The 20,925-nt window shown below is 35.5% G+C and overlaps 2 protein-coding genes and 1 pseudogene across 2 annotated transcripts; 1 reads left to right on the top strand and 2 right to left on the bottom strand.

Moving 5' to 3' along the window:
- Positions 1-1,737: 1,737 nt before the first annotated feature.
- On the bottom strand, positions 1,738-10,165 carry LOC127414012 (disintegrin and metalloproteinase domain-containing protein 8-like). Its single transcript, XM_051651653.1, has 25 exons — positions 10,008-10,165; positions 9,803-9,909; positions 9,602-9,675; positions 9,409-9,481; positions 9,214-9,290; positions 8,514-8,697; positions 8,322-8,381; positions 8,164-8,232; positions 7,885-8,054; positions 7,651-7,732; positions 7,383-7,516; positions 7,077-7,254; positions 6,826-6,915; positions 6,523-6,718; positions 6,293-6,359; positions 5,975-6,143; positions 5,258-5,335; positions 4,929-5,013; positions 4,673-4,790; positions 4,372-4,555; positions 4,220-4,255; positions 3,359-3,409; positions 3,160-3,231; positions 2,980-3,054; positions 1,738-2,822 (listed from the first exon to the last, which is right to left on the bottom strand). Exons 1-25 carry the CDS (start codon positions 10,057-10,059, stop codon positions 2,778-2,780), a joined length of 2,526 nt encoding a protein of 841 aa, XP_051507613.1. The 5' UTR covers positions 10,060-10,165; the 3' UTR covers positions 1,738-2,777.
- Positions 10,166-12,382: 2,217 nt separating this feature from the next.
- LOC127413776 (zinc finger protein 511-like) lies at positions 12,383-14,390 on the top strand (annotated as a pseudogene).
- Positions 14,391-15,137: 747 nt separating this feature from the next.
- Positions 15,138-17,826, bottom strand: LOC127414036 (homeobox protein MSH-C-like). The gene is made up of 2 exons (XM_051651701.1): positions 17,191-17,826; positions 15,138-16,650 (listed from the first exon to the last, which is right to left on the bottom strand). Exons 1-2 carry the CDS (start codon positions 17,795-17,797, stop codon positions 16,235-16,237), a joined length of 1,023 nt encoding a protein of 340 aa, XP_051507661.1. The 5' UTR covers positions 17,798-17,826; the 3' UTR covers positions 15,138-16,234.
- Positions 17,827-20,925: the final 3,099 nt, after the last annotated feature.

The raw sequence follows: 20,925 nt of genomic DNA, 5'->3' as shown, positions 1-20,925 counted from the left end.
AAATACAGGGCGCGGTAGAGGTCATCTCGTTACTCTTGCCAATGCGATTCAAAATATCTCAAAATGGTAAAACTTTATTAACAATAACTGTACATCATTTAGTAATCTTAGTTTGGCTAATATTAATTTCTACATATACTAATATTGTTTTAACATTAAAATTTTATACAATAGTGTAAAATAGAGAAGGGATATCTTTATGGATAATTTCATATCCGTTCCGGAGTGGAACTTCAATAAATTGCCCTTGAAGGTCTCTGCGTTGTTCTGTCTTTTCTGAGCGCTGAAGTAAATCAATTATTGTTAATTCACACATTTAATTCCGTTATTCATTTTATCTGACTCCAATTTTATATTAATCTGACTCCAATTTTAAGTTGACCTCTAATTTATATTTAAGCTCTAATTAATTTCTGATCATTCTTTTAATTTAAAATTTTTAGGTTATTGATTACTCTAAATCCTCTTCTATTCATTGTCCTTTTGATCTTTGGAGACTTACGCCGGCCGTTATTAAATTATGTAAACCTCCCTTGAATGGATAGCCAGTTCCGTTCTTAGTCAGTGGTTGTAGGGTTAACTAATATCATCTGGTTTGGCTTGTCTCATAACTAGACGATACTGCCGCTTAGTCACGTACATACAACTTGCTAAGACGGGCGGTGAGCAGTGACAGAGTCTTTAAATGGCTTTCTCCTACCCGGTTGTCCTGAGTGGTTTCTCCTATATTAAAGCTCCAGTATGGTCTACCCTGGTCTAATGAAATTCAAATCCTACCTGGTTGTCCTGAGTGGTTTAAATTCAAACTGAGAGTCTTTAAATGGCTTCCTCCTGTATTAAAGCTCCAATAATGATTTTGGAGGAATTCAGAATAAATCAAATAATAACAATTTATTTGTGAGGTAGGATATAAAACATTGTTGCAGAAATTCAAATCAAAGCCAATTTCACATGATCAGAATAAACAAGCATTACTAAAAATAAAAGACAAGTCAAAGAAACATACCTGACAAAACTACATGCAGCGGTACAGCATGGGAGATCTGCTTACAGATTCCCAGAACTTCATGCCAACTTTCCTTAAATATCCAGACAGAATAAACATTGTGTACCAAATGGTATTATCCTATGAACAATGAGGATTTGGGGGTGAATGGGTTCTTGACTTCCTGGGGTTTAACCTTGTTAACATACAGGAGATAATTTCAATTGTAGGTCAAGGAGGGGGAGACACCTCCAGAATTATGCAGTATTTGGCAAAGACCTTATAACTTTGTTACCATTAGTTTTATCAACATGGGAAAGAGACCACTATACCAGTCGCACAGTGACCGCTTAAATGATATCAAACACATACAGTTGCATTCTTTGTTTTCATGGTATTTGTTATATTTTTTACATATAAATCTTGTGTCTTTTGTGTTGGTCCAGAGCTGATGAAGGGAGAAGGGAGAGAGAGGGGGGCAGCAAGGTGATTTGCAATTTATCACACTGTGGTGATATTCAGGTGCAGATTTCAGCTTTTGTGAGAGAGTTCTATGACGTTGATTCTCACAGAGTTCTTTGACTTTTACCGGAAATGGCGCCTTTTGGTTGTAGACATTCTGGTGCCAGCCTTACAATAGCAATAGTTAATGCATATGAACTAAAATATTTGAATAAATTAACATAAGCTACAATCAATAAATGCTGTAAAAATATTGTTCGTTGTTAGTTCATGATACCCAAAACATTCACTAATATTAACAAAAAGAACTTTATTGTACAGATACATCTAAATGTAAAAAAACCATGAGTGATTGCCAGCAAATTACAAGAAAATGTGAAAAACTTTATTAAAGTACACAAATATAAAAACATACATTATAATCACTATTTATTTTCAGATTTACAAAGAATTAAATCAGACCAGCTGAGATCGAAAGATTTATCTTAAACTATATGTGGTCAAAAAATACATTTTTGCCTTTGTCTGAGAGTAAAAAAGCACAAAGATCACAAATCAAACAATAAACTCAACAATGAAGTTTTCAGAAACATATAAATAAGACAAAATACAAATATATTGTAAAGAACTGACACTGAGTGTGCTATTTTACAGATTCATGTGGCACTGAATACATCCAGTGGTTTTGTTCAAAGAAGCCTGACAGGTCTCGTATCTATCTTGTAAACAGATTAAGATGTGTAAAACCACTCATTTTTTTGTTTTGTTTTGTTTTTTGGTGATAGAAATTGCTCAAAATTCTTCTACCTGCTGAGATATAAAAAGTACACTAGAACTTTGGAAGCACTAAACTTATTTTTGAAGAATAGTTCTTTATAACATATCAGACTTTTTCGCTGCTACCTGGGAGGCAATATGATTCTGAAGGAGGAACTTTGTAGACTTGCATGGACTTAACTAAATGGATGTTGGATGCCCTGTATTGATATTTTGCTGGTTGTTTTCACACGCAACTGGAAATGGCTGTTAACTGTGGCAAATCATATTCTTTAAAATACAAATAAAAACATACAAAAAATAAACAGAAAAAAGGCCAAAATACAGCAACAGAAATAGAAACAAACAGTACAAAGTCATACCAAGATAACAGAGGGAGCGAGTGAGTGCAAATGCTTCATACTATTTTACCATCTCCTTTAACTTCATCTTGTCATTCCCAGCAATACCACAAAGAAAGATGAGCTTTGTTCAGCTCATAAACTGCTCCCCCTGTTATGCATACCAAGCTTCTTCTGAAGCTCCCAATGACTCAAACTCAAACTGTTCCAAGTCATTTGGGCCTGGCAGGTGGCTTCAGTGCTACTTTCTGGATGGCCTACAGTGAATGCAAAAGGACAGTAAAACATTGACATTCAGTCATTTAGTCAAATAGACAGTGAATAAACAGTGATTTTATAGTTTTCAGGAACTGTTACCAAAAAAAAAATAAAATAAAAAGCAATAAAACATGTTAATACAAAATGTAAATTCACCTGTGGTGGAGTATACACTGGTTGTAACCCTGAAGGTTTTGATGGCGGCACTGGAGGTGGTTTTGGTTTAGCCTCCTATTAGTGCAAAGAAAGCATAATAGTACTGAATAGGATTTATGTCAGTAGCATCTGGTGTTAGCTATTGACTAAATAAGGAATTAACTAGAAATAGTCTCTTACCAGTTTGGGCGTCAGTTGTGGTAAAGGTCTTGAAGGAGGAAGTGGTTTAGATGGTGGCAATAGGGGTTTTGCCTAAACAGAAATACCACAAGAATTGAGATATGCATAATTCAAAGCTATTTACTCTGGCAAAGATTTTGGCTTACACATGTCAACTTTAAACTGAATTGAACTGACAAAAAGATATTCTAGACCTCACCTGAATAGGATGAATGTTTCTGGAAATAGGTGGGATGGACGGTTCCACAATCTAATAGAATATAGATGAAATATAGTGTCAATTTTTATTAAAAACAATCCAACCAAGAATAAATTGAAAATACATTAAAGGGGTAGTTCACCTAAAAATGAAAATTCTCTCATCATTTACTCACCCTCATGCTATCCCAGATGTGCATGACTTTCTTTCTTCAGCAGAACACAAATGAACATTTTTAGAAAAATATCTCAGCTCTGTAGGTCCATACAATGCAAGTGAATGGTGATCAGACCTTTGTAGCTCCAAAAATCACATAAAGAAAACATAAAAGTAATCCATATGACTCCTGTGGTTAAATCCATATCTTCAGAAGCAACATAATAGGTGTGGGTGAGAAACAGAACAATATTTAAGTCCTTTTTTACTCTAAATCTCCATTTTAACTGTCATATTCAGTTAAACTAAACAGGCACCACGTGTGACTTTCAGATGTAAAAGTGAAAGTGGAGATTTAGAGTAAAAAAAGGACTTCAATATTGTTCTGTTTCTCACCCACACCTATTATTTCTCTTTTGAAGATATGGATTTAACCACTGGAGTAAAATGGATTACTTTTATGTTTCCTTTATGTGATTTTTGGAGCTACAAAGATGTGATCACCATTCAGTTGCATTGTATGGACCTACAGAGCTGAGGAATTCTTCTAAAAATCTTTGTTTGTGTTCTGAAGAAAGAAAGTCACACACATCTGGGGTGGCATGAGGATGAGTAAATGATGAGAGAATTTTCATTTTTGGGTGAATCCCTTTCAATCTTTTTGAGATAGGAGGTAATTTAACCTTTTTATTTAAGATTAACTACCTGTTCAATCCTATTTTGTGTTGTGTCCTTTGGAGGCTGTGAATAATAAAAAAGTTATACGTATTCAATATGGATGTATAATGAATTTCCTGCATTCTAAAATGTAGGCACAAACAGAACAGCTTGTTTTAGGGGCAAATTAATGATCTTACCATTGGTGCTGGTCTACAGATCATAGCTGAATCATAATGAGTTTTGCAGGCTAGAGTAGAGGATGACTCAATGAAATGTGGTTGACTGATGCGTGTTTGTGCACATCTGGGGCTGTTCTTTGCACTGCCCTGTTGGAATGCTGGATTGCACTGGCCTGAGGAAGTGTTGGTGTCCTTCAAAAACCTTTTAGATGATAATTGAAAATATAATGTCCATCATTAATAGTATTGCAATTGCAATGCATTCAACCACAAAATGATGATTACAGTAACTGATAGTTCATGATAGTTCAGATCCTACCTTTTGTTTTTAAATGCTGCTTTTATTTTTCTGCGACACAACAGTGCTCCAATGATAGCAGCGATCAGTATCAGGACAACAACAGATGTAGTCACACCAATTATCACAGTGCTTCTGACTGTAAATCAAAAGCACACATTTGACATCAACTCTGCTGTCCACTGCACAAAATAAGTTTTGCATGGTCAATGAATGGATTGGCTCATTCATAATACATGAAGTAGTACTGATCTTGTAAGGATGCAAATCGTATTACTTTTTGGAAGTTCTGAAAGTTGAACATCACAATAGGGTGGTGCCCAGCCTGGATCACAGTGACACGTCCTCTCATGGTTACACACCTTCATATTATAAGTAACAAGCTTTAGTATCTATATGATGCTCTGACAAACCAGAAATGTCAAAGGAAAATTTCAATCGACTTCTACATTTTAAATACCTTTAGCACATTCAAATAATATAACTTTTAAAATACCACAACATGACAAACATTGTATGTAACAATACTTTCTCCTAATTCTAACAGAATAAATATAAAAAAATAAATATCATACAGATATGGAAAAAAATGGAAAAATAACACACCCCACGATTGTTGCATTTATTAGAACAGTTCTCAGTGCCATATATACTAATGTCCAGACAATGGGTGTTGTAACACACCTGTTGATAGGAAAAGAGATGTTTGTTTGTTTATTTTGTTGCATTGTGAACTGCTTTTATAAAGAACACATAAACATAGCAGTGCCATCAGACAATTTAGCCTATATACAGAATAATATATAGTGAGGATGTTTTCAAAAATAATGTTATTTTTTATTTATCAATAAACTGCTTACAAAGTGCAGTAAACATAAAAAAAATCAATCAATATTTGGTGTGACCACTTTATGCCTTTAAAACAACACCAATTATCTTAAGTACACTTGTTCACAGTTTATCAAGGTTGTTGGCAGATAGGATGTTCCAAGCATCTTGGAGAACCTGCCACAGTTCTTCTATCTATAGTATTTATGCTTAATTGCTTTAGTCTCTTCATGTAATCCTAGACTGACTCAATGATGTTGAGATCCAGGCTCTGTGAGGGTTGTACCTTCTGTTGCAGGACTCTTTATTCTACCTTTATTCTATTCTATTCTATTCATAAAAGTAATGTTTGGAAATTTAGGATTATATTTCCAATTGACACACTAAAGCAGAAGATAAATACTAACCATCTTAAGTCAAAAAATTTTGTGAAACATCTAATGTACCAAAGACTTTTGCACAGTCATAAAGGAAGAGGATATTTAATTTTCTTGCCTTATTAGTACCACATTTGGTGCCTGTAGGAACAATCCCCAAGTCTTCTGTGGTTGAGGGATCCAAAGCCATGTAGCAGGTTCTTGATTCCAAGGTTACTCTCAATTTTCTGTTTGTTATAGGGAACAAATTCCCACCAGAACAGAATATTTTCCCACATTTCATGTGCCTAGAGGATGTGAGATAATTTTGTGTCATAAAAAATAAAAAAAAAATAGGCAGATCAGAAAATTACAAAAGCTTTCTTGTTGAAAATACTATTTTTGGTCCTCAACCATCAAATAAAATGTTTCATGTTACAATTTAAGTTACACTTACTCAGCAGATTTGGAAGTTCCGTCATATACATTGTGCTGAAAGCAGGAATCAGCATCAACAACAGCATCTAAACATATTGCGAGATAATTATTTTACTAAGTTTGTTTCCTCATTCCTTGTTCTTTGGGTGAAATTCATTAGGCAAAAAACACTGATTTAACAAAAATATTTACAAGCATAAAGAGCAACCATAATGCAGTGTTTTTTTAATGACTCAGTAAGAAAAGTACCTGATCCCCACAGAAACTTGCAGTGTTCCTGATGTGTTGGACACTGTCCATTGTAACAGTAACCCTGATTAGAATTGCAGGGGAGTCCATTCATCTTATAGTCATCTTTGGGACAGACGGCTGACTCTCCTGTACAGTACTCTTCCAAATCACAGTCATGAGCACTTTGTCTGCACAGACTGCTTGATTTCTTCAGCTACAAGGGAGGATGAACAAGAGACTAATGAAGGCTCTAAACGACAAATACTACTCATGTCTTATATATGGATATACTGCAGTAATTTAAGGGACATTTGCTGATACCTGGCAATTGTGGCAGCACTCTCCATGTGCACAATGGGCACCTTCGATCAGCAGACAAGTGGAGGCATTGCAGCAGGGATTGTTGCATTCCTGTAATCAGATGAAATCAAAGTTTAATGTATAAACAAAATAAAGTATCCTTTGCCAGAGTAAATATACTTAAAAACATATAGCTATTTTAGTAATTTCATAACTGAACTGGGAAACTAAAGTTGCAACAACTGGGAAAATTTTAAACCAACATGTCAAACCTTGACAGTTCCGCAGTCACACTCCTCGCCTTTTTCCACAAAAGCATTCCCACACACTGGGCCCCCATATAGTTCGCCATCATCTGGCATATCTAGCAGACAGCTGGCGTCATAATTCTGCAAAAATGTCTTTAAGGATGCTTGACTGCATGCACTGAAAGTGTCAGGATAAACATCCCTGTGGGAAGATGACATTATGGTCTGTAAAAGAGTAAAACTATACAGGAAAGAAATCATGGTCACATGTTTCTTGTTGTGTCATAGCATAAGTCTATGCTAATCAAAAGTGTTCTAAATTAGCCTCACCCAATGGTGTCTTGCATAATGCAGCCCTTGCTAGAGGAGCACCCACAGTTTGCATTATCATGTGACATGCCCAGATTATGTCCCATTTCATGGGCAATGGTAGAAGCCACTGCAATGGGTTTGATATTGTGGTCCTTTGTAAAGAAAAACTTGTCTCATTAATGTTACCACAACCAAAGCTTACTTCAAAACATATTTAGTTAATGATAAAGAAATTGTATTTCCTTACATTTCATTTACTGATATAAACACATGCTTGTAAACATACCTTATTCACAGCACCAGAGGATGGAGAGCACATAGCATTCATTGTTGCCAACCCAACAGTGGTTCCCTGAAAATCTACGGCACTAAATGAAAGAAGAAACCTTAAGCCATTTTCTCAAAAACAAACCAAAAACCAGGGTTAAAGACATGTTTTTAAGCAAACAGTATTCAGTTTAAGTAAAAATGTGGCATCCACATTAAAGAGAATGATTAAGATGGGCAGCCAATGACTCACGTAATAAAATGGGCATTGTCATGCTTCTTCCTCTTGACAAGAATATCCTGACACCATTTTAAAAATCTTGCCAGAGTATCATTCGGTATATGGCTGACATCAATCATGTCCCTTTGAGACCAAATCTCAAGCCCAACCAACATGACACGTATGTTTAAAGGTCGGTAAAGCTGAGAGTGAAAGCAAAAATTACATTTTCATAACTGTATAAATTCATACACTGAAAATCACATACTAAGAACCACACAATAAACACATTAATTTAAGAACAGAATTTACCTTGTCCACATGATTAGCGACCAACATCATTCTTGCTTCAATGTCCTTTAAACTCCCAAACCTTTTGTACTAAAGAAAATATAAACTGTATTTTTAACAATTATAAGCATGACACAGTCGAAACCAATAATTATTTTTTCACTAAACTCTATTTATACCTCCATATGATCAACGACCAAAACCAACTCAACAATCCGCTCTCTTCCACTGGGGATTTTCTGATGAGCAGATGAAATAAAGTTATTCTCCTTAAACAGTTAATGGAAAAAACATTGAATATTTCTGAGGGTTAAACTAAACACACTCTTCATCTCTAAAACAATCACATTCATCACAATCTTAGTAATTACCATATTTTTGCTTTTATACAGCCCACTAAATCTTGGACCAAGGTCATTGACTGTGTCATTAATGTATCCAAATGCCCCCCGCTTGGACCTTAAATGCTCTTGTTTGTATATAGCATGGTCCCCATCCACAGACTCTTCTAGGGGCTCTATTAAGTAAACTTGCTTTTCTGCTCTCAGAAATCCTCTAAAAAAAAAAATAAAAATGAAAAAAAGTCAATAAAAATGATACAATTTTTGAAGAGGGAGAAATGTTAGGCACCTGAGTTTAAGCATGAAACATTAGTTGGAACTGAACTTATAGTAAATAAGTAGTCATATAGCAGATCATTTTATCCAACAACACAGTACACTTTTTAAAGCCACAATCCCCCTGGACCTACAGTATATTTAAATGACTTGCTCGAGGGCACAATGAACCAGCCCAAATCTTTAACCACTACACTGCAAATGTTGGTGCCACTACGATAAAAGTGATTTAGAATTTAATTAGGCCTATCTATATGCTATTCACTAATACCTTTATAGAACAAATATTAAGAAAAGTATCAAAACAATGACTGCTACTTTGTTTATCCTCAGAAATGCAACTGTGATGTTGAAATGTCAGACCGTATTATTCTTTAATGTACAAAAAAATGAACTGAGTGTGTATGTAACAAACATTAGACATAAGTTGCTCAACGTGAAAATGTTTCCTTACTGCATTCCAGAGCACAGACCAACACTGACAGAAGAATCCTCTATGTCCTGGATATATCCCTGATAGTAGCAGTGGTCCTGAAGTGTGCAAAACAGAATAAAAAGCACTATCAAACAGTAATATCTATTTCATAAACATTACATACTATATAAGAAATAATATAATGACATACGCTATTTTACTGTTTAAACTTACAATATTGCCTGATGTTTCCACAATCCCATCTTCGTTATAATGTGCCAGAGTGTAATGTTTTCCTAAAAGCTCTCTGCATGTGAGGATCGAAACTTAATTAGTTTAATTAGTGTGAACACAAGGCACAGATTGTTTATTTGCCCCGGCATACTGTTTACAGCATAAGTTGTTTTTATTTTAATGATTGTCTCACCTATTTCTTTGCAAAGAAATTCTGAAGTTCCTCCCATCTACAGCTAGAGCATATTCAAGTTTTTCAGGATAGGTCTAACGGGGTAGAAGCAGGCATTCATAAATAAAAGTAGGCTACTTCACTGGCTTTTCTTTAAACTAATAAACCTAAGATATACCAATAACATTTTAGTCTGCAAAAGTAGATTGAAAATGGCCGAACCTTGAGAGAAGAGGCGCTCCTTTTCGTTCGCCCATTCAGTGCCTGAATTCGAACAACATCATAGTGCATCACATGAGGTAAAGCTGCATCCGCTGCCTCAAGACTCTCTGAAACGCACGAGGTGAATAAATAATGAATCAGTATGTGTGATTAGAACATTAAGGGATGATTTTTATTTAGCGCAGTGAAAATACTCTGCACTCACCCCATGTATAAACAAAAGAAAGCAGTGATATAAATAATCCAGTATATCGCATGGTTCAATGTCCTTCAGCACCTCGCCTCTGGTGCACTTTTGGGCAGCTGATGTGGGAACTCGGCTACTTGAAAACTTACAACTCCGCCTCAGTTATTCGGTAAATTAACATAAAAAGATTACGACATCCTCATACGGTAACAGCAAACTGGTCACTCTTGAGTCAACGGATCTGTAAACGTCTCAAGATTTTCCGTGTTATCGCAATTAAAAATAAATAAATAAATAAATAAAAGTTTTTTGTTTGTTTTAATTATATTCATTATTTGTTTATTCTAAATAAATGAAGAACGTTACCAGAAGAGTTACTGATTAGCGTAAATGTTATTAATAGTATTAATTTGTAATTAATGGAAATGGCAAATGTAGGCTACTTCCCGGTAGCCTATATAATGTGCTCTTTGATTATTATTTTTTTAAAATTCTTGATTTATAGCGTCTTTATAGCGGCTCAGAGGAAAGTAGTGGGAGTTCTTAGATTTTGCTGACATCTTGTGATTATATTCTGCAGATGCAGTTTTTATTTTACACGGGTCATGTTTACAGATATTAAAGGAATAGTTCACCCAAAAATGAAAATTCTATGAATGTGCCATCCCAGATGTGTATGACTTTCTATCTTCTGCACAAACAACAACACAAAGAATGATTTTTAGATGAATATTTCCCCAGCTAACAATTTTTGGTTCCAAGAACGTTCTGGGCAGGACCGGTTCTATAGGGGTGCTTGAGGGTGCTAAGCAACCTCAATTTAATAACGTTGGTGCATTATTTAATCTTCACTTTAACTACTAGAGTACCCCCAAAATATTCAGAAGCACCCTCAGAGATCTGGAACCGGGCCTGGTTCTGGGAACGTTAGCTCCTGGTTCCCAGAATAGAAATTCTAACATTCCCTGTTGGTTAGCCAGGAACGTTTTCTTTACAATAAAGAGAACATTCCCTTTAGGTTAGGAGAACGTTCCCAGAATGTTAGAGGAACGTTAGCAGAACGTTAGGGGAATGGTATGTGTTTGCTGGGTCAACTCTGTAGTTCCTCACAATGCAAGTGAATGGGTACTAAAAAGCTGAAGCCTCAAAAAGCACATAAGTCAGCATAAAAGTAATCCACACAATTCCAGTTGTTAAATCCATATCTTTAGAAGCGATATGATAAGTGTGGGTGAGAAACAGATCAATATTTAAGTCATTTTTGTAACTATCAATCTCCACTTTCTCTTTCAAATTCTTCTTCTTTATATTTTAGTGATTCACATTTTTTGTGCATATCGCCACCTACTGGGCAGGGAGGAGTATTTATAGTAAAAAAAGGACTTAAATATTGATCTGTTTCTCACCCACATCAATCATATCTTTTCAGAAAACATAAACTTAACCACTGGAGTCGTATGGATCACTCTTGTGTTTCTCACCCACATCAATCATATTGCTTATGAAGATATAAATTTAACCACTGGAGTTTTATTAATTAGGCTACTTTTATGCTAAGATATTCTTCTAAAAATCTTCGCTTGCCTTTTGCGGAAGGAAGAAAGTCATACACATCTTGGATGGTAAATGATGAGAGAATTTTCATTTTTGGGTGAACTATCCCTTTAAAGTGGACGTACTAGCAGGCTAATGTGAAAGGCAATAAAGGAAAAACAAAATCTTTTTGAACGAGATTTTGCTCTTCACTAAAAATAAAAACATGTTTTATAATAATATTATAATAATAATTAATAATAATAACAATTATTATTATTATTATTATTATTATTATTATTATTATTATTATTATTACGTAAACCTTACGCGATGCGTGCAGTCAAGAGACTTTTATTTTGGAAGGGGTTTGACACGGAAGCGTTGGCATTCTGTCAATGAAGGGATGCTCATAGCGTCAGTTACTGTACTGAAAATTTTAATATTATGCTGCAGCTTTTTGGAACTTTTGGAATCTGTTAGACCAATAATTCTTGCAGATAATATACCAGTAACTGAAAAGAGTGCATTTGAATTTGCATTTCAACAAAAAAAATAAATAAATAAAAATAAAAATAAAAAAAGAAAAAGAGAGAGGGTGAAACTGAAAATGCTGTTTCACCATTCAGATTTAGACCTCAGCGGATTCGAGACGCCATAGAAGATTAATATTTTGAAGTAGGCACCTTGTTACAAGAATATTTTATCAGGAGAAAATGTTAATATGTTTCTGTGAAATATTGCATTTGAAAAGCTTTGTCTCCCCTCTGCCAATTTAGCAACAACAATTGCATGTTTAGTTCGCAATGTGCTACGTCTTTAAAAGTGGTGAAGACATGTAAATGACATGATTGAAAACTAACGTGTGTGATGTGTTTACCAAATATCCTGTCTTATTATTGTTTCTTCTATTGGATGGGAATGTATCTCGGGGATGTAGTAACGTAGATGCAAGTAAAATTGCAGATGATTACCTGCCTCCAACGTGAGTGAGTGCCACAAGTTGGTCTCATCATCTGCATTATGTTTGTTTGTAGATAATTGCGCAAATAATTACTTTGCTCATTGTATATAATCATTATATGAATTGTAGATCTCATTGTGACAGATCATCATTTTATGCATCATAATTGTTCAAGCAATACAGTTAACCCCATTAAAATACAGTGTAGTTGTGTTGTAGTCTGAACTGGTACGGTTATAAAGTGGGATTAATATATCACTATCACAACTCTCTTCCTAGCATCTCAGAGTTCAGATGTCACATTGCGGGATGCATACAGTTATTTGACACATTGGAAGGGTATAACACCACTACAGTTCATTGCATCGACATGTATGCTCCAACTGCAAATGCTTTTTTCCGTCAAATCGACTACTGGACATGCACATCTTGGAGTGGCATGACTCTCTCTTCCAGGTCATGGCAGAGAAGCAGTGCATGGTAATATCATTAGCAACACCAGAAAAGTTAGTTGTCATGAGTGCCACATGTGTAGAGGGATCCATGTTGTCGTATGGAGAGCTGTGGTCACTTTATTCACAATAGTTTATATTGAATGGTGTCAGAATGTGTTTTAGATGTAGTTTAATATAACTCAGCTTGATGAAGTTGATGATACTGTGCCATTGTGGTTTAATTAGACCTTGAACCCCAGTGAACATCCCTATTCTTAAGAGGACGTACTTGCCAGGCTCCGTTCAAAAATATATGTCAAGCAAATTTATATCCAGCAATTAATTGGTGCTACAACATGTAATTGAACGCTGTCTTGTATTAAATTCTTTGGGCATATGCCTACCAGGTAAGAACAACAATAACTGCTGTGAACGTCCACAATACGTGCAAATACCACAAAAACCATTGTTAAAAGTTTAGTTGTTTTGTAGTTGCATACTAACGTGAGACCAAGCATCTCATCTGTGCAGCGAAATTATGCCACCTACTGGCTTCTGTTAAATTCTGTAACATGATGTGTGTGTGTTTTTAAATAGCATGGAACTTTATAAAATTATTTTATAGGACAAAACATACCAGCCGTAAAGGAAAATATTAGTACAGTTCCCCTTCTCCCTATAGGCCTACACACGTCTTGAACCAACAAAATACGCTCTGCTCATTTGTCTGAAAATGGTGTCTGTATGGTGATTGAATCTTTAATCTTGCTTTTCAGGATGAGTACTTGGTTAAGGGATGTGGACTGAAGTTCAAAACAAGCAAAGAGAGAAAAGATCATCTTATCAGAACACATAGCTATCCAGCAGACTTCAGATTTGACAAATCAAAGAAGAGCGGAAGGTTTGAAATTAATACTGAGTTTAAATTATGGCAACATTTTTGGAAAAAAGAGATTCTTAGTTTACTGAATTAACTGTTTTTTTGTTTTGTTTTTTGTAAACAATCCTATTATGGTACAACAGAATTCGAGAAAAACGTTTCCACAACAGAAGGATGCACATATGGAGGTTTCTGAAACCGCAACTAGTCAACAAGAGAGCTCTGAGTCAATGGATTTCTCTCTGACACTGGAGTCAGAAAGCCTGAAGACTGTAGAAATGCATGCAACTAATTCAAAGTGCATTCAGTGCATGCAACTAATACAAAGCTACAATATTCATACAAGTGGGTTGACTCATTATCATATTATAAATATTTAAATATGAAATTATTGCCAAATATCATAACTCAATGATCATAATTATCTATGTTGACTGTTACATATCCAGAGTTCCACCATCTATTTGCTTCAGTCAAGGCTCAGTCAGAGGGTTCAGAGGAGGAAGAAGGAAGAAGTAGGCCTAAGCTTTCATTCATTGAAAATTTGTCATGCGTTGGCACGCTTGGTAAATATACAATGTGTTTTTTCAGAGCAGTATTTTTGCAATAAAACTTTTCTCTAAACAATTTTTAAAAAATGTCTGTCCCCTTTATATATTTTACTCTGGTTGAGATGTATAATCAGATGTGAAACAGTATCAGTTGTGCTGAGAAGTTGCTGCTGAGAAAGTTATACAAGCAGAAACTTTTGAAATATTTTCAAAACAATTCAAATCAATTCAAAATGTATATATATATATATACAGACACACACACACACACACACACACACACATCTAACTTAGTTAAAGGCACTTTTAATGAATATCGCAAATTCATAGAATCTACTCTGTCTAACGCCGGATTATAAAGGTACAAACACATTGCAATGAATGTGTGTTCTCGAATCGGTTTCACAGAGATTTAGATTGTGTATCTTAATTAATAGCGTATATAGGTTCTAGTACTCATATCTTAAAAATTGACTATTTTAATTTTTTTTATTTTTTTATTTAAAGAATGGCATTTCTTCCCTTCTTTTTGTTTCTTTTTAAAATGCCTTTTTAACATTTAGAATTAGGAGCATTCTTTGGTGTCTCTTTGAAATTATTCACGCTGCCCGTCACACATAAATCCATTTAGCGTTGATTTTTTTTTCCTCCCCCTAAATTAAACATCTGCCATATCCCTAATCGTCGGTTCTCTAAATCTTTAATATAGGCCACTTATAAAGAGAGAGAGAAAAAAAAACAAAAAACTGGTGGACATAGTAATGACATTGGACACATCAGTCTCTGTGAGATTTATTGTTTTTAATGCAAAAGATTATTTTTCTAATTTGTATATACACATAAAATATACAATAATTTACACAAGATAAATGTAAACAGTGTATAAATATCAGTAATCCTATTTGTAACTTTTTCAAAAGGGGAATGCAAAATCTGTATTATATACGTATATTTACAGTAATAAAAATCTAGTGATTAATCTTACAACCTAGCAAACTAGCATACATGTAGCCTACTAAGGGATAATGGCTAAACAGACGAAAAACCAAAAAACAGGCCAAAATCCTCTTTGAACGTAAAAAACGAAACAATGAGTGTTGGTGAGGACAAGTTGAGTAAAGTTACAGGATAACGGGCGATGCTGTTCTTTCTCTGGATCTAGTTCGTCTTTATAGTAAAGTTCAATGGAATAGCAAGCAACGCATTTAAAATCTGGGTTTAATTGGGTAAAAATTGGGTAGTCTGTCAAATTGACATAAAAGAAAGAGTGAAAAAGGTGAGGTTTGGGCGACCTGTTGGTAGCGTGCACTTAGAAAATAATTGCGGGGTACAATCTCTGTAATAATTTGGTTTTCGTTTTATTGCTCACATTGACTATCCATTTAGGCCCGAATTATTTAGCCTATGTAATGGAAAGTTGCAATTTCATAAGACGTAGTAAAACTGAAATTATTTGTTATTTAAGTGTAAGATGTGCATGGAGTGTTTTCACATCACGTATCAACCTCTGAGCCGGTCTAGACACTTCCCAGATCGGCTGATATGTGCCCCCAGTTGAAATACTCTCTTGGAAATTATTTTCTCTTATAGGAAAAAATACATTTAGCTACATAATTGTATGTCTGCATAATTCTATATTATACAAGATAAAGTTTGTATTGAGGGGGAAATACATTGCACACTCAAACACTCTCTTTCCCCCACCTCTAAGCCAATTTTGGGACTCTCACTTTTGGAGTAAACTTAAGAATCATTTCTTTTAAATTTGGATAATTGCTGAAGTTCTTTAAAGAGAACACATTTGCTTTTTTCACTCGTCCTTTGACTGGCAAAAACGCAGAAGTTATAGACGGTGAATTATAGAAAGGACGTGCTTCAGTCGGTTAAGACAAGTAATACATTCCGTAGGTTACTGGCCCACCGAAAAGTCCTGGGACTGGTAACGCAGGTCTAGGGAAGGAACTGGAGTGTCCGTAGAGGGATGGAGAACCAACATGTGTTCCTAGTGGGAACGGAAAGGCGAACGCAGGTAATAATGGCTTGGTTGCAAGTTTCAGTTTCTCTAACTCGGCCTCTTGGAGTCTTTTTGCCTTCGCCCGTCTGTTTTGAAACCAAATTTTAACCTGAGTCTCTGTGAGATTTAGTGAATTGGAAAATTCCGCTCTCTCCGCAATGGAGAGATACTGTTTCTGACGAAATTTTCTCTCCAAAGCAAGTAGCTGCGATGTGGTGAACGGGGTCCGAGGTTTTCGGTTGTTCTTATGCTTTCTGAGGGTGCACGGGGGTGGACTTGTGTGCCCTGCAAAAACAAAATTAAACACATTAATATGAGAATCATTCTATTACATTTCGTCTTGATTTGCCGCACGTGATAGTGGCTGTTTTTAACGGGGTTTTTTTTTTTTCAGCATTATTAGGATTTACATTAGGCTATAGGTGCGAAATCAGGTTAGCATGTACTTTAAAAGGTCTATGTAGAAATCTGCAAATACAGACGATTTTAATTCCAGTGCATCAATCACACAATGCCCTAAAATTAGCAACTTTATGCGTTCTTTGCATAAGCATTATTAAGCCCTTGGATGACACCAAATATTTCCTTCTAAACAGCGTCACGTACATCACATTGGCTGTTGCCATCATGCAAACATTTTATATTTCGTTTCAATAATAAATTAGCTTGATGAAATATGTATATAATTAATCGAGGAATATGGTAACCAGTCTATTTGCGTTTGAGTGGCTAAAACATCTTTACTATAAGTCATGCGTCATTGCATTAAAGTGCCACGTTTTTTGACAGGCTTCCCATACTGAGCTGTGATATCTGACCACTCACTTGGCGGAGAGATGTACGAGGACGTCTGAAACCAGCCGGTCTGTCCCTTGTCACTAAGTTCCTCCATATCGCCTCTCTTGCAGTCGGATAGGTTTGAGACGCTGTCTATTGGGATCTTTCGATCTGCGTAAAGAGCCATTGGTGAGAGCCTCAGCCGCTCATCTGCACCGGATGTCGGAGATATAATACCAGATTCAGATGACGCGTATAAAGTCCTTGTGGTCGTTCTGTCTGATATTAAAGATTCCACGCTGAATGGAAGACTCAAAGCCTTGCTTTTACATCCTTTGACAGTCGCTTTATCGTTGGTTTGAGCCTCCTCTTTGTCCGCACTTTTGCGTTCCGGTAGTTTTCCTTCTTGGGAAAGGTGCCCCTGAATAGAATTCATCATGAACGATAAAGGGGCCATAAAATAAGTATATTCGAGTCGTCCTGAACTGACTGTTCCAGCGCAGCCTGCCCCTTCTGTAGTCGCGCTTTTGCGACGCTTGCCTCGATCTCCTAGCAGAGCGCACTCCCAGCTATAAACGTCCAAAAGTTCCCTTTTTTTCCTTGCCGCCCTCCAATCGGCTTGACATGTCACCCACATGACTTTCCGCATGCTCATTTTGATTGGTCAGAGCAGTTCCTTTGAGACGTCACAATGATTTTGAAAGAAATGTTGCATGGTTAATCATACTTGTCTTGCCGAGGTGGTTTATTGATTGCTCTGGGGGCTCCAGTCTTGAAGTCAAGGAGCCATTTGAGAAGTTTTGTTGCAATTAACCAGAGGGGATGTCTGTATAGTGGGCCTCCATACTCATTAACTGAAGTTTTATTGAAAACATACAGCGAAACAAACCACTTCCTTGCCTCTGCGTCTACGAATTTTTGAGAGAATTTTTTTTGAAGACAACACTGGTTAATGGTTAATGGCAATTAAACTGTATTTGGTTTTATATCTCGCATATGATAGTATTTGGACATATCAGAGTTCTTTTTTTGTATTTTTTTATTTTATTTATTGAGTTTAAATTTGTAGCAGTTTCAGCAATTTCTCAAGTATGATGCACAGATAAAATGTCTATTATAAATATATTTTTCTAAATTGTGTCAGGCTTGCTTTAAAAAAAAAAAAAAAAAAAACTAATATTAATAAGTAGAAAAGTATTCAATGACAAAAACAACTCTCAACTTTTTCCTTAATACTGTGACACGCCAAAATGGTGTGACTGAATTGACGATGATTTTGTCACGCTGCATTACGGCAATTTAAAGCCTGTCTTGGCCCTTTAAGCCAGCAAAAAGCCTCCATGGGGGCGCAACTGGCAACCCCATAAGTCAAAGCATTTCATAACGCAGACTAGCTCTGTTTTGGAAGGCGCCAGTCTCGGCAAGATCAAAAAGGAAGCTACCTCAGGGAGAATATGCAACAGTTAACTCCACTTAACCAATTGTCCTCGAAAAGTTTAATGTCAAGGCAATAGCCGGAGGGCAATCACTTCCCACAGACAGCGCGCACCACTAGGTTAACTGTTGCCTCACTAAATGTCTCCTTGTAGAAGGGTTAGACTTCATTCATTTTTATTTACTCTATAGATTTCTTCAAAAATATAACTGGAAAAAAGAGGGTAGTTGGTACAGTAAATACATTTTCTACTAAAAGCGGATTTGAGCATGTGTGCCAACATGGTAAATGCACTGAATAACGAATGAGTGGTTCGTTATAACTCGAATAATTAATACGTTTTTATTTTTATTTTATTATTATTTATTATTTAATGTTGAATTGTATATTGAATGGAGTTTCTTTAGCAGTTGGTATTAAAGTAGTATTAAAAAGTTTTATTTTCATGACACATTTGGTTGTAATTATTATCTTCAAAGTAGCCGGGGACCTGACATTCATTTCATGCCATTGAAGACCTGAAGAACTCAAGAAATCCATTTCTTTCAGTGCTGAGAATTTAAATTATGCCGTTCACTATGTTATTGTAAAACATATGTTCTTGTTAATGGCTGAAAACGTTTTTAGAAAGTTAAGAGTTATTGTGTTTCACCTCGACAATTCAAATGGATCCATTAAAGATCAACTGTTTGCCTTTTAGCCAGATGCATAATTTATTTTAATCCATTTTAAATGATTCCTCGGTCAAAGACTGTTCTTTGGCAGTTCATCAGATTCAAACCAGTTATACAATGCCATGCTTGATATTTTAAGAGTGCTGGTATAGTCAAACATTTGTTAGAAATATTTAATAGGCAATTGCAGAAATTTGTCTTTTTGAAAACTGTAGAAATTATGCCTAATGCCTTATAAAGGCTATAGGCCTAGTGTGCAGAAATGTTTTAGTATGGTATAAACTACTGTGTATTTGTGATCTATCTATCTATCTATCTATCTATCTATCTATCTATCTATCTATCTATCTATCTATCTGTCTGTCTGTCTGTCTGTCTGTCTGTCTGTCTGTCTGTCTGTCAGTCTGTCTGTCTGTCTGTCTGTCTGTCTGTCTGTCTGACTGTCTGACTGACTGGCTGCGTGTCAAACACTGTGAATAAGGTAACCATGTAGCTCATTCAGTGGATCTAAAATATCTTAAAATCCAAGAATGCTTTTCTGCGAAATCCTTAGTGAATGTAATTGCTAGGCCCATGTAACCTCCTCCCATGAGAATACCACTCCAAGTGTTCTTCAAAACCAGTGCACATATTGAAACATTTACAGAGGAAGTGGTTCTCTGCTTTATTACAAAGCAAAATACTGTAAGTAGTGTAGTGTGCATATGTGCTCATTTCCACAAAATGGCAGAAGCTGACAAGGTTAAGATATCAAAGAGCCCAAACAACTTTTATGTATACAAAACTGGGCCATTTATTCACCTGTACACTATACTGATACTGGAGTGATGTTTTTGCAATATTTTAATAACTGATAAGGAGAATCTCAGAAACAACACACATGGTGCTTTTAAAATTAGTTTTGCAATTACTCTAGTAAAAAAAAAAAATTGAATAGTGAATATTGAAAAGAATATGTGATAAGTCATTTTTTGTGTCAATAGAGTCATTCAAGAGAGAACAGTTTAGCTCACTAAAACTAAAACTAACAAACCAGGATTTTTTTGGCAACAACGGTCAAAGTTGATATGCTAGAAGACCCCATTAAGCTTTCTGTCTGAGCACATCACTGTTGTCATTTGCTTCTATATATCTATTAAGTAATTTCCTTTGCGTCATCTTAGTACGCTATTTTATATCTGGGGAATTTCAGTGTCATGCATAACTTTCCTCCAGTCTCCATTGACTCTCAACCTTTTTTATTGAATAATTAATTTTTCCTGCTACTCTTCTTAAGGTTAGTATAATTGCTCGAAATATAAACACAAAATGTTATTCTTTGGGAATCCCTCATGATTTGACTATTGCTGTGCCAATGGAACAATTGCTCTTAAGCAGCACAGTACTGTTTATGTTAGCCCTCTGTGCATGAGTTCAAAGTTTTGCAAAGATCTGATTCTTGATGGAATGTTTGTCTATGTCCAAAGGGGGTTACAAAGATTTCTCATGCATCCTTAACTTTGATTCTCATGTTTTTTTTAAAAAAATAAAACCAGGCAGAATTGCATGTTGATTGCTGAGAGACTCTTGTGGTTGGAAAAACCATCTTTTCAAAGGGAAAATTGTTGGGAAAAGTTGTGCACGTTATAGAGCGATGTGTTTTATAATCAGCATGTTTATTTTTTTCATTTACTA

The sequence above is a fragment of the Myxocyprinus asiaticus genome, chromosome 23 (genome assembly GCF_019703515.2).
Source record: "Myxocyprinus asiaticus isolate MX2 ecotype Aquarium Trade chromosome 23, UBuf_Myxa_2, whole genome shotgun sequence".
In the NCBI taxonomy this organism is placed as follows: domain Eukaryota; kingdom Metazoa; phylum Chordata; class Actinopteri; order Cypriniformes; family Catostomidae; genus Myxocyprinus; species Myxocyprinus asiaticus.
The sequence above is the reverse complement of the archived record's forward strand: the minus strand, read 5'-3'. Positions and strand labels throughout refer to the sequence as shown.